The sequence below is a fragment of the Typopeltis vanoorti genome, chromosome 6 (genome assembly GCF_054136105.1).
Source record: "Typopeltis vanoorti isolate ZY-2024b chromosome 6, IOZ_Tvanoo_1.0, whole genome shotgun sequence".
Lineage (NCBI taxonomy): Eukaryota > Metazoa > Arthropoda > Arachnida > Uropygi > Thelyphonidae > Typopeltis > Typopeltis vanoorti.
The window spans coordinates 116,461,399-116,476,571 of NC_143554.1; the positions used below are offsets into that span (position 1 = coordinate 116,461,399).

The following is a 15,173-nucleotide window of genomic DNA, read 5'->3' on the forward strand; positions in this document are numbered from 1 at the left end:
TTGGTCAGAAACTTATGTTCTACTTAAAAATTGGCACTGTTTGAAATTACAATTAAATCAACTAAAACTTCTCTAAGTGCTGTATTTTATGTCTGTTAATTGGATCTAATCTATAGAATATACCAAATTACAGAACACATCCAATACAATATAATTCTTTAGAATACAATCAATCATATTGTTCTCATGACTGCATAGCAATGCAACAGAAAAAAGGAATTGTAAAGATAAACTAGAATAACTATTCTAGTTATAATCTATGTTAATGATATTCTCAATTTACATATATAAACTGAGAATGATAATAAAAATTAAGCAAACAGATACTGTTTCCTTAGCTTTAGTGATGAGTACATGGATTGACTGTGGTAGCAAGAATAAATTACTAAGAGAGACGCCTACTCTTTACAAAGTCATTGGCCTGCTATAGTCATATTCCTATCTGCCCAACTTCAACAAAGGTAATGTCGATTCTTTTGCACATTCACATAGTACACAGGCTGATATGCTATCCAGTCCCACTGCTGCACTTACATAGATATTTTTCAATATGCTAAACACCTTTTCATCTATCTCAATTTTTTGACATGTATCTCTATGACATCAGCAATTGTAACTTGAATGATACACTTTTGCAAAATGATCACTGAACAACTCAACTATTTCTTTTGCTTCTGTCACCTTCCTACCATGAGCATTGCTTAAAATCATCCTACCAGAGTCATTTTTGCTCTTACTTGCTACATAACAAAAAAAACTCTTTTGGATTTACTTTGGCCTCTTGACAAATTTTCTCTCAATCTGATATAGCCATCCTCGACTTTCTGAAGGCCCCTGGCCACCTAGTTGATCACCTTGGTGGCATCTGTTTTTATGGATAACTTAAACAACAGTTAATATAACAAAATGGTTTCCATCATCTGCTGATATTAAAAAAAAAATTGATTTTATATAAGGAGAAGATTTGCATATACATTTGTATTATCAACATATTAACTATTAGAGGAATACAGGACAAAAGTTAGCATTCAGCTAAATAAAATTTACATCAATTCTTACCTGCAATATCTTTAGCTTCCTTGTTTGTTACTATGGCTACCACACCTTCAGTTTTAATTTTGTTTTCCTCTCCATTCTTTGCTGCACCAGAGGTGTTTTGCATGTATTCAAGCAATTCAACAACACGATGAGTTAGACCTGCAGCATTACTAAAAGTAGTGGATAGATCAACAAGATTACTGAAGCATGATATTAAATAAATAGAAACAAAACCATTTTTACTGATCAATGCACTTACATCTGCAGCTGACATATCAGAGTATTTTCCAGCAAACACAGGTCCAGCAATAAGAAGAAAACTTATGATACTTCCAAAATAGTCAAACATATTAACAGCTATGTTTAAAGGAAACTGCCTCAAATATAGTTTTTGCTGAATAGTTACAAGGTTGGTTAGTTTTTCTGATACCTGAGTATATTCTAAATTTGCACCATCTTGGAAAGCTATTGGTTCTGAATTAACCCTGATGTGCATATGTTTGAAGCGAAAATATCCTTCGTATTTTTCCTGAAGGAATACTAATGTAACTAACGGAGACAGTAGCACTTTATTGATAACTGCAGAAATTATAAAAAATAAAAATATACCACATGGACCAAACCAACCAGTTGTCATATAAGATGAATAGGTATAATATGATATCGTGAAGGGAGATGTTATAATTACAGGAATCACACCACTTATAGCAGTACACAACTTATCTACATCCTGTGTGATACGTTGATCAGGATTGTCAATATGTGTATTTCTAGTATTTAATTTGTAAAAGTTATTATGAAGTAAATAATTTCTCTGAAGATGTTGGGATAAAATCTTACGCCACACAACATATAACATATTAATGATATAGTCCTTGCTACTTTTAACCACAGCAACTGCTATAATAAGAACAACAGATTTGATAGTGTGTTCCCAAAATCCAATCCAATCCTTATCTGCAAGTGTTCTATAATATTCACTGGAAATAAGGCCCACAAAATAAATAACAAACTGTTCCAATAGAGCTATAGCAATGAGATAAGTAAACAACAAGGCACTAGCTTTTTCATTCATAAGAATTTTAAATATAGTCCAAAATCGTTTCAGAGAAAAGAGATCAAAGTAATAGAGTTCATGTTTGGTCTCCACCTCCTTACCAGAAAACAATGGCAATGTATCCTCCATTACAAAATTTTGTGTGCGATATTTATATATATATATATATATATATGAATACTATAAAGCACAATGTACTGCAAAATAATATTCAAAATTGCTACTTTTGACGATCCTTAACAAATGACATGTTTCTCTAGTGCACGTTGCTTTTTCGTTTAACTCCTAATACACCATCTTCACTTTAAAGAAACACAAAACGGTATTGTTTTATGATACATTGATATCCAACATACATCCTTCAGGATTTTTTTTTTTTTTAATAAATTCTATTGCAAAGTATTCTTAATTTGAAGTGTAACTAAGCTAGAACTAAATTCCAAAAAATCAAAATTCTTCACTAGTCCAGTTATGTTTATCTTTATTTCCAAGATAAATAAATGATTATGCTTTTACTTGTTACGATTCGTTTATATCACCTTCTGCCATTACTCTTTAACGAGTGTCATCACCTGTCAATTAATGATCTATGTATTTGGCATCCCATTCAAGAGGGACACAGTTTCCAGTTTGCATAGAAAAATTACGACAATATCATGTATCATACACTCGCGAACTGATCAAGGTACGAACATGTAAATATTTAAACAATGCATACAGAGGTACTCATACTCGGGACACTTATAACAATGTGATAAGTCCAAATTTTGTTCAGAAGGAAAGCTGTCTAAGAGCAAGGGAAAGAGAGGATTTTTGTTTTACTTAATAGTCAAAACGATTATGTCAAATGAATGATTTTAAAAAAATTGTGTAATAAGGAATTTTCCACAAAACAAATTACCGCACAGTGAATTTTAAATTTTCGCTGTTTTTTTTTTTTTTTAAGTTATCATCAAAAATGATAAGTGTATAGATAAACTGCTTCCTAACGATGTTTCTGAAGGCATCGTGAGTTCAATTACTTTTTTTTTAATTTTTTATTTTAAATAAACGTTATTTTAAAAAAAAAAGGAAAAGTTCTACAAACGCTCCAGTTACATTTTTAAAGTGAAAAAATGATAACAAATGTTATGGGGTGTAGTTCCGCACTAGACAGACCACAAGAAGCACGAGGGTTGTTAGTTCGGTTCTAGTTTTCCACTTTAAAAAATAAATAAATAACTTTCTCAAGCTTTATTATTATTATTATTAGCCAGTTCCTCCTGGAAACTCGTGTTTTGACGCCGCAAAACAAGAAAATCAACCGTAGCACTCAGATAATTCCCTACAATATTACTTAATGTTATGATTAGGAACCAAGAGATGGCAGCAGTTGTTTTCCGTACTCTCCGCTCTCAATTCTTAAAAAATTATTCATAACCTTCAGCCAAGTAGGAACTACCAGAGTCCTTCTTTATTTGGATTCACTGGTAAAGAGGGAATGAATGGCTCTCTGATTTGTCATTGATATCTGCCAGCGAACCGACGTTCACCCGAAGATACATTCTTAATGACTCTAAGCGCTACTCTTTACAAAAATTGGGAATTATCAAGCCTTGCCCACAGGGTACATGCCATCTATTCTTCTGAGGACATATTCAAACTACAATTAAAATCTATAAAAGACATGATTCTGAACAGATATTTTAAAAAAACCGCTAACGCCTTTGATGTCCTTAGAGTAACCATAGAGTAAAAACACCACTTCCAGTGAGAACGGATATTTTCCATTCACATTGCGGCTCATCTTAGACAATTTTTCGCCTTCTAATAGCCCAAGAGAATTTCCAATCATTACATAAATGCCATTTCTGAACGCATTTCAAAACTTTTTTTTTAATGAATTCCAGACAAACTGTAAGTCAATAAACCAGATTTATTTGGTCCTGCCATCCATTAAAGACACTTCCTCACTTCGTAACCCAGCAGTATACCAGATTGTTCTTGAAATCTCGCCTATTGTGCCCAGACTCGGCGTATATAAACAACCCACAATCAGAACATATGGATTTCTCCGTTACTCAAAGCTGAGTGTCAGAAAAGAATGCATTCTACTGCATTACCTGCGTATATCCTTCATGTGTGATCTACACATAAATAAATCCTGTAAGGCCTTTTAGTCAGCAAAGAAATTTTGTTTTATGAAATCAAAGCAACTTTCTTGGATCATATTGCTAGACCTCCAGAATTATAGAAGCAATTCTAGTAGCAGCTTATACGAACATATTTTATACACTGGTTCAGGTGTTAATTAGTCTCTGGCACACTCAAGTAATCCTGCATGGATGATATAAAGACTGGTGTATCCAAGTAACCCTGAAGTGGAGATTAAGATTTTGAAAAAGTTGATTAGTTACAAAGAATCTATACATTGCAATGAACAGCACGGGTTTACCAAGGGAAGGCCATGTTTGCTCATATTCTGTAATAATGACACCATTGAGTTAGATAAAGGGAATGGATACATCATGATATTTTTATAATTACGGCTATTTTGCCTGCTTCTGTTTAGGAGTGCCCCTATTTAAATGTCATTGGCTGTTTACTCACGGATTCTTGGGGCATTGTAGATGTAAATTTACCAAAAAGTAAGTATATGTAGCATAAGGAAGGGAAATTTACACATACCTTTTTCTGGGTGTTGCGGGTTTTCTTCTTTCTGCGATGTCCATAAACTACAGAGTGTGTGTGGGGGGGTAGGCAATTTGGAAGAATTAAAATAGAAAAACCCGGGTTTTGTTGAGTAATATATATATATATATATATATATATATATATATATATATATATATATATATATATATATATATATATATATATATATATATATATATATATATATATGTGTGTGTGTGTGTGTGTGTGTGTGTTAAACATATATATTATATTATTATATTATATAGGGTAGGAAAGGGTGAAAGGATTGATTTTTTATAGGGAGGGGGAAGGGGAAAGGGGGTTGACGGGGTGCGGTCCGTTTCGACTATTCTGGTCGTCATCTGAACACATTGGGAAAGTGGATGCTATGTCAGGTCGGGTAGGTGCTTCTGGTTTTGAAGTGTTTGTGTTGTCGCCTGTTGGTCGGGGTTGTGACCTCAATTTTATGTTGTGAAGCTTCCAAACCTCGGAGATTACGTAGGGCCTGTGTATGTTGATAGAGTTCGCGTCACATTTTATGGTTACTGTTTCCGATGTTCTAAGCATTGTTTCATTGTCTTGTCTGTCTACTATGATGGCCTTGTCGATCACTGGAAAAGCCGCAACACCCAGAAAAAGGTATGTGTAAACTTCTCTTCCTTATGCTCCATATACTTTTTGGTAAATTTACATCTACAATGCCCTAAGAATCCGTGAGTAAATAGCCAATGACATTTAAACAGGGGCACTCCTAAACAGAAGCAGGCAAAATAGCCGTAATTATAATATTTTGTTAAGAGGAGTAACATGGGAGTTTTCCCAGAAATACTATACATGATACTTTTAGTTTTTGCTAAGTATATCAATTCTTGGTTCATCGTTATTCAGTCTTTACATTAATAACATTGGCAACGATTTGAAGGAGACCTACAGCAATTTGATTATGCAAGGATAGGCATAGTAATCATGAATGGAATGTGACTGATATACAGTACATGCAAAATGATTTGAATAGGCTGGAACTGTAGGAACGTTGAAATGACTGTCAGTTCATTGCAAGCAAATCTAAAGTCATACACCGTGGTGTTTTTATTTTATTTTATTGGGTTCCTGGTCAAGAAAAGGTTATTAGTAAATATATAGGACATCTGCACAATCAGTGGGCTGAGTATGTTTTAAATCAATGATATATATTTTTTGTTTTTTTTTCTTTTTTGCATAGATTGGATGTCCTGCTTTAAAGACCAATCAAGGAACTTTTACAACCCGCTTCAGGCCTTTAATAAGCGAGTATCTTGGAGTGGGTGATGAAATTCATCTACCACCTAAAAACAATCACAAACATCTATGTCCGTGGTGGGATCTTAACCCGCAACTTATTTAATTGGAGAGCAGATAAGCTAACTACTTGGCCAAGCAGGCCAGTTTGATGAGATATCTAATATGGCATATATTATATTGTAAGATTATGCTAGAAGAAACATATTAGGCTAGAATCATGAAGGCGGATAAGAGGTTGAAGTTCAAGGGCATATAGCAAAGATTGAAACCGAACTAAGAGAATAAATGGAATGCTGAAACGAACTTTCACGTGTAAAGATGACGAAGTTATTTTATCTCTTTACAAGGTCTTAATAAAACCTCACTTGGACTGCTATGCGCAAGTCTGGTCTCATGGGTTCTCGGGTAATTCTGATACAGAGGAAAGAAGGAAAATGAGATCGTTAAAATGATATTGGGATTGTGCAATACAGACTACATAGACAGATTACGAATTTCTGAACTGCAGACACTTGTTACAAAAACGATATAGGAAATAACCTGAAAGGGAATATCCAGTTGGTTAATGATGTTGTGAAATTAGGTAGAATAACAGTTAATCAAGGCAGTGTGGAGAGCTTGCAGGACAATAAAAATATGTCAGTACGGACAAAAATTAATCAGTTTAATGTCGAGAAATGTAAAGCTATGCACTTGGGAATAAATAGATTACAAGTCGTGTATCACGTTGATGGCACCATACTCCAGGAAATAGATGAAGCTAGAGACTTAGGAGTGGAGGTAGACAGTGAGATAAAGTTTAGAGGACATATTGCCAAAGTAGCCCATAAGATTATTGGCCATTGAAGAACACATTAACAAGTAGAGATAAGTTGTTATTCCTCTCTGCAAGGCCTTGATACGCCCACACCTCGATTACTGTGTTGAAAACTGGTCCTCTGGGTTTCTTGAGGATGAAGAAACGACGGAGAGGATTCAGAGGTGAGTGACCTGAGGAATATTATCTGTGAGAATAGAGTCATGGCGTGTGGTTGGCAGAAGTTAGTGGATAGAAGAAAAAGAGAGGATATCACAGAAATATTTAAGCTGATTAAAGGGTATTAAAGGAAAGATGCAGGGAAAATATTTTAGCACTTAGCTAGAGCAACCAGCACAGACTCTTATTGCCTGGAAAGTGTGTTTCTTGCATACTACTTTACAGGGAATGAATTGACAGTAGCAAGCTTATGTGCCTAGTGATCATGAGGCATTTCTTCCATATGCTGTCTGACTGCCAGCATGTGGACTGGTGTATTGTTCTCACATCAGTGTGGTGTGAAGAAATGCAGATCAGCTTCTTCAGTATGTAGAAAATTGTTAACTATTCCTTCATGGATATTAATGGTAGAGAAACTTCAGAGGATAATGTATGGTGAAGTGGAATCAAGGCGAGTAAGATTGACTACCAAAATGCCACAGGGATCCTTTCTAGGACGACCTCTTTACTTTAACGATATAGCAGAAGATTGGGAGGTATTCAGTTGTTCGCGAAATAATTTGAGCTATTTAGCCAACATTTCAAATTCAGTGGATATATATTGCAAATTTGGCTAAATAGCTCAAAATATTACTTGGATATTCGACAAGGGGTATATATACTATTGTAGCTAGTATAAATACAGTAGTATACTATCTACAATAATTATCCGGGCACTTTAGCAATTTACAATTGATATCATCAGGCGAACCCTAATATTGGGTCTGTCCACTTTGGGCTTTCCTCACTTTCGGCACCCTTTGAGGGAGGCTTTTCACCAATGTGCAGCAGACCTCAGGTGGAATTTGCCTCCATTCCCTCCATCAAAGCCGCACTGAGTTCACAGACAGATCAAGTACGTGCTGCTCTGGACATCTAGCCTGCACAGGATAGGCAGTCATTTAATATCAATTTCTTCATACAATTTCATAACAGCTGCAGCTCTGTGGCATTGTCATTTTGATAGTAACACGGGTCAATTCCATAAAATCTCTACAATTTGTAGCACGTCGAGATTATCCAGAATATCAAGGTACTGAGCTGCCTTATGGAATGACTCCAAACCAGCTGAATGCACTTCAAACTATCACTCCTCTGCCACCAAACTTTGTAGGTACGATACAACACACTGAGGTAACGAACGTTCATCAGGCTACCTCCACATCCCGAAATCAGACTGAAATTGGTGAATCTTGATTCTTCGATCTAGAGTACCGTTTTTCACTGTCAGTTGTCCAATTTACACGCTCTTTGCCAGACGATTCACCTCGTTCGTTGTTATGTTCAGCTTGTGCGCTGCCGATCTTCCTTGGAAACCCAGTAAATGGAGTTCTTTTTGTACAGTATTCGTGCTCACCATGGTGTTACTGGTGCTCTGCAACGCATCTTGGATGATCTGTGTTGTCACGACATCTCCATTTGTTGATCACATCGCCAACCGTTGATTTTGGATGCCCCAGTTGAGCAGCAAAGGCACGTATGGAAATGCCACCAATGTGACACCTCTCTCGAAGTCGTCGATTTCACATCGTATTGCCATACCAACTATATTCAACTATTACAATGAAATACCGCTTCCTACTATCTGCACACCGGTTTTTATGTCATTAACTAACCTAGAATGTTCCATTAATTTAAATAATACGGATGTTCAATTATTGGTAGATAGCGTATATTTAGGTTTTGCAAAGGCTTTTGATAGAGTCAATATGACAAACTAGTACTTAACAGATGGGTTAGATCAGTGTGTTGGATTGGAGAAAGGCTGTCTGATAGGTATCAGCAGGTTATGTATGGAGTGATATCCCAGAAAAGGAAAGTCGCCAGCACCGAGGGATCAGTTTATTGACCATTGTTTAATTTGTATGCAAATGACATTGGAAAGGGCTTAAATTGTGTTATACAATTGTTTACAGATGATAGAAAGTTGAAGGGTATCATATGTAAACAATTGTATATCTATTCGTATCATGGGGAAAATTATCGCTAATCATATAAATTCATCAATGGTAAAATTAGGCTTTCAAGATTTTATCTAATTCGATAAAGATTCTTTATTTTGGGACATTTACGAACATTTTACAAAAACTGTTTGTGTATATTTGCTGACAAAAGAATACAGAATGTTTAGGGATGCATGGTGTCATTTCCAGACTGACACAATATCAAATGTATGGATTTGTGGTTACCATGGTATCTGCTTTAAAAACTCTTTTGCATGACCAGCTATTTCGATGTAATATAACCAAGAAATAGTGTGTGACAAACATTTTATTCATTGAACTCTTTGGAAAATGTTAAGAGTCTAAACTAAATATTGTGAAATATTTTTAGGTAATTGCATGTTTCGAATTTTTCTCAGTGAATATACTTGTAAATCGCATTTCAGCAAAATAAAATATCCATTTGTAAACTTAAATGAACAATGTTGTGTACTTTTGTTGTTGTATTTTTCCACAGTGAATTTTTTACTCAGTTATTCTGATTAGAACTAAACAAAAAAAAATCAGCTAAGGCCTATTTGTTCCCGTATAGGGAGTAGGCGGGGCCATTTACCCTATCTAACTTTTGGAGACTTGAGTGGGCAGTTCAATCTCCACTGGTAGCCAATCAGAGAGATAGCTGGCCCAAGGCAATCACTGATTCATCGGTACGCAGTGAAGAAGGCGGCAAGCTAGAACTTGATATTTAAATCCGCAACTTCATACCTTAATGCAATTCTGTTTAATTATTTTTTTAAAAAAATCACTACTGTGAAATAATACCAGTAACGGGGGAAAAAGTTTTGAAAACTGTTATCCCTGTATTGATTATTTTGGAAATTGTCTAATGCTACTTATTGACATTGAGTTATCTGAAAACAATTCGTTCACATAATCGAAAATCCGAACTGTTAGAATTTGGTTGTTTTTCAGAGAGATAGTAGATAATAAACCCAAAACGTGAACTTTAACTCTTAAAGTTTGATATAGAAAAAATGTTTGTACTCTCCAGATAACACATATACAAATTTTACCTTTCCCCAAACAAAATAAGATAAAAACAAACCAACAGTATATATCCAACTGTATGCGAAAACATGTCATTGAGTCATCTGCGCAAAATGATCATTTTTGAAGGAACGGTCAGGGTAGGGCATATAGTAAGGGTAAACAGTACTATAAGAAAAAACCATAAAGTCGAGTGACTTTGGACTTAAGGTAATCGTTCATCCACTGCATCTGCTGTTTTGTATTTGGTAATGTAAAAATAACGGGTGAGCCACAAAATTCTTTGAAAGTTTCTTTGTAAAAAGTTCTAATTGTTTAGAATTTTGTAACAGAAAGTTAACATAAAATATAAGATCAGAGCTAATAATCAGTGAAATAATAATAAATAACTGATAAAATCACCTTGTAGTTGGAAAGAATTACCCGAAAAAGTTAAAAAACAGAATTCTTGGTTAATAAAATATAACCATCAGCTGAAGTGGGAAATTGGTTCACTATCTCTGGATAAACTAAGGAATTGGATGATAGAATCAACATGCAAATATCAAGTATTACTCGCCACAGGAAGAGAAAAATCAAAAACATTAATAAGATTAATGGGGAGGCCTGTTCTTGATTTAAATGAAATTGGATGCCCAAAACGTGAAAACATAACGTGTTCTTTTAAATGCTTTTGGGAACAACGAAAGATTCTGTGCTTTTAATAATTCTCAGAAGTATATGTATTGGTTTCAAAAAAATAAATATGCAACTCTTAATTTTACTACAGTAATAACTTCCCAACGATCCCGATGAAAAGGAACTTTCAGATGAGTCACATTGTCAAAAACCACATGATGGCAATTCCATAAGCATGGGAATAACCTTCGATCAACAGCGCAAATTTAACAATAAGAAGATTAACAACAACAAAAAAATATATTGTATTTTTCACTTTATTTATTTCTGTATGTTAGATTCAGCAAATAAATTTGTAAATAACACTGGCCAACAAAAAAAAATTTTTTTCTGCTGATTATGATCTGACACTTGTTGTTTACTAATTTGGGTGCTCTGATTTTAAATATCAAACCCCTTTTTCTCTATCACGTCAGCTTTTTCCTCTATGGCATTTTCTTTTTGCTAATTTGTAAGTTTTTGATAGTTTTAAGGAGGCAGTACTATTTAGAGGATCAAAAAAATCGAATTTTAATATTATTTTCTGAAAGTGTGTACTTTTAGAAATCTGTTCCTAACTTTTTATCAAGAAATTCGAAAAATTCCCGAAGATATAGCCTATTATTCAAAGCGGTGCGCAGATCAGAATCGGAGCGCTCACCGCTCTCGCTTGTTAGTAAAGGAATAAATGCGTAAGAAGCTGTAACGGCACGTACTGGCGCTTTGAATGTGTGAGAGAGGCCGATAACCGACCTAATACATTTAGGTGATGAAAAGTAGGCGATGACAACTGCCTAAAACATATGAATGCTATATGCGTCATAGCAGACAAAGAACAATCGAAATCAGTCAATCGTTAATCGATCATGAAAGTATGATGAGCGCTTATAATGCTTCAATAAAGTCTCTGGTTTTTTTTTTGTCTGTTAATTGCATGTTAGTCGGCAGTGAAGAAAATACATCATGACTACTACTCGAAATTGTGTCAATAGTGTAGATTCCTTCTGATTCTTTCTGGCAGCTTTACTGTTCCCAGTCAAAGGACAAATATCACTGATTTCGTTAAGAAAGTGTACTTTGACGTAAAAATTGCAGATCAGGACAAGTCATGGGCTCCAAATAAAGTGTGTAAGTCAAAAAAAAAAAAAAAAAAAAAAAATCAGCTAAAAAAAAAAAGTGTGTTAGTCATGTGTAGAAAATTTACGACAGTGGAGCAAGGGAAAACGCCAAAAATTAGCTTTTGGCATTCCAATGATTTGGCGTGAATGAACCGAAAAATCACGTAGATGATTGCTATTTTTGTTTAGTTCAGACTTCTGGTTATAATAAGAATAAGAAAAAATTGTGTATCCAAATCTCGACTCAGAAATTCGGCCAGTTGCTCATTCCAATGATATAGCCATGCCAATTTATAAAGGACTTCCTTTACTTGAGAACGAGCATGATCGGGATATGCCAGATGTTCTTGAGGAGCAAGACCCGGGTGTTGATTTAGACAATGAAAATTTAATTTCTAGTTCTGGACCGCAACGTTTTACTCAAGCGGAATTGAATGACTTAGTATGAGATTTGGGCCTATCAAAGGAATCATCAGAATTGTAAGCTTCAAGATTAAATGAAAAAACTTACTGGAGCAAGATACGAAGATAACTTTTTATGATAGCAGGGAAAGTAATCTTTTACAATATTTTAAACACGATTGTAGTTTTGTTTACTGTAACAATGTGCCAGGTTTACTAACTGAAATGAGTGTTGTACAATATCATCCAAATGAGTGGCGTTTATTTATCGACAGTTCAAGCAGAAGTCTCAAGTGTGTCTTACTACACAGTGGGAATGTGTATGGTTCAATTCCTATTGGCTATTCAGTCCACTTAAAGGAAACATATGAGGACATTAAAAAGGTTCTGAAGTTATTAAAATATACAGACCATAACTGGATCATCTGTGTGGATCTTAAAATGGTGAACTTTTTACTTGGCTTTCAAAGACGATATACGAAGTTTCCATGTTTTCTATGCTTCTGGGATACTCGAGCTAGAAACCAACACTGGAGTCAGAAACATTGGCCTCTTAGAATATCCTTAAATGGTGGAGAACAGAATGTTATAAATCAACCTTTAATCGACAGGGAAAAAATCATTTTTCCACCTCTACACATCAAACTAGGTCTTATGAAGCAGTATGTTAAAGCTTTAGATTTACAAGGTGACTGTTTCCAATACATATGTGAAAAATTTCCACGACTTAGTTATGAAAAAATTAAAGCCGGTGTATTTGATGGACCGCAAATTAGAACTTTAATGAGAGACCCAAATTTCATCAACTCTATGAACGAAATTGAGAAAGAGACCTGGATTTCATTTACGATGGTTGCGAATAATTTTCTTGGAAACGAAAAAGGGTGCAATTACAAAGATCTAGTGGAAACAATGCTTGAAATTTTCCAGCGCCTAGGTTGCAACATGAGCATAAAGCTTCATTTCCTATACAGTCATCTTGATAGATTTCGCGAGAATTTAGGTGCTGTAAGCGATGAACAAGGCGAAAGATTTCATCAAGACTTAAAAACTATTGAAGATCAGTAATAAGGAAGATGGGATTCTCACATGATGGCCGACTACTGTTGGAGTATTCAAAGGGATTGCTAAAACAGAACACTCAGCAGAAATTGCTACAAACTTAAACTTTATGCGTAAGTAAAATTGTTATTTTTTTATAAATATTCTTGTAATTTTTAATGAATATTGTTAAGTAGTTATGTATCTAATTATCGGCCTCTCTCGCATTTAAAGCGCCAGTACGTGCCGTTGCAGGTTCTTACGCATTTATTCGTTTACTAACAAGCGAGAGCGGTGAGTGCTCCGATTCTGATCTGCGCACCGCTTTGAATAATAGGCTATATCTTCGGGAATTTTTCGAATTTCTTGATAAAAAGTTAGGAACAGATTTTTAAAAGTACATACTTTCAGAAAATAATATTAAAAATTGATTTTTTTTGATCCTCTAAATAGTACTAACTCCTTAATACTATGAAAAACTTACAAATTAGCAAAAATGAAAATGCCATAGAGGAAAAACCTGACGTGATAGAGAAAAGTGGGTTTGATATTTGAAATCAGCGCACCCAAATTATTAAAAAACTAATCTCATATAAAAGTCAGCAAAAATTGTGTTGGACTGTGTAATATTTCATTCAAATAAAATGTGTAAATTTCAATGAACAAATTGAGTGTCGTTGATGTGTTATACAAATTTAAGTAAGACCATAACATATTTTTTTTCCTTGTGAAATTTCATGCCACAAACTAGCCAACTTTTTTTTTGACTCAGTGAATTAAAGGTCTTATTTGTTCATGCAAGCCCTCATATATTTCAAGAAACTGTCAACTTTTGGAAGCAAAAGGACTAATCAGGTATTAAATTAATAGCCAGAATTTTAGTGGAAAAGATTTCACCTGAAAAGTTACAACACTGTTAGAATTTGACTATTTTACAGAGCCATTAGATATTTTAAACCAACACGTTACTAAAACTCTTAAAAAGATTGCTGTAGAAAAAAGGTATTGTAGTGTGCAGATAAAATCAAGTGAATCAACATGCATATATCAAATAATACTCGTCATTGGAAGAAAAAATAATAATAAAAAAAAAAACATTAATGAACTTAATAGCCATATAGTTCAACTTGCTTTGAAATGTCACACGGAGAAAAATCACATGACTTACACGTAAGCACCAGTGGCAAATCATACACTATGAACATCAGCGCAAATGTTAAAGCAGAAGAATAAGAAGAAAAAAAATACTGTCTTTTACACTTTATTTAATTTCTGTATGTATGATTCAGTAAATACAATTTGTTAATAATATTATAGTCAAATAAAATGTAAAATAGAAATTAACAAAGTATATATTACAGAGATAATATTCATTTGAAATAATAAGAAATAACTATTTATTTGTTGTGCTGGCAAAAGAAATTTCTTAAAGAAAACGCTATGGCGAGTTCAAAACATTGTTTGTCGCATATCCATCACTTAAAATTACTAATGGTAAAGAAAAAATAAATAAATAAATTTCAGTTACAGAAATAGGTTAAGAACACAAGGAATCGCAGGTAAAATTAATAGTCAATATTGGTTTAAAAAAATAAATGTAAGCGTTAATTTACAACAGCAATAATTTCCCATGGGAACAAAGAGTTCCAACCTAAACACATGATTTCTCACCTACGTACAACAAAATTTGCGATCGGATAAGAGAGATTACAGAGCTAATATTCATTTGAAATAAATTCCATCTTCCTAGCTACACGAAATGTAATAAAACAAACAAGCCATCTACTTGAAAACAATAACTGTATAAAATCCTTAATCGGGAATGAATAATTTTAGGATATGTGTCATAAGCATTTTACACTAGAAAAACAGTCGTACCTCCCCTGAACTGATAATAC

At 34.2% G+C, this 15,173-nt stretch overlaps 1 protein-coding gene across 1 annotated transcript in view; it reads right to left on the minus strand.

Annotated features, from left to right (window-relative positions):
- Positions 1 to 2,763, minus strand: part of LOC150105846 (lysosomal cobalamin transporter ABCD4-like) — a 42,705-nt gene extending 39,942 nt beyond the window's left edge. Inside the window, exon 1 of the mRNA XM_090394376.1 lies at positions 1,060 to 2,763. Within this exon, the coding sequence (XP_090250502.1) occupies positions 1,060 to 2,224 (1,165 nt within the window). The 5' untranslated portion in view covers positions 2,225 to 2,763. The remainder of the gene's footprint in view (positions 1 to 1,059) is intronic.
- Positions 2,764 to 15,173: the final 12,410 nt, after the last annotated feature.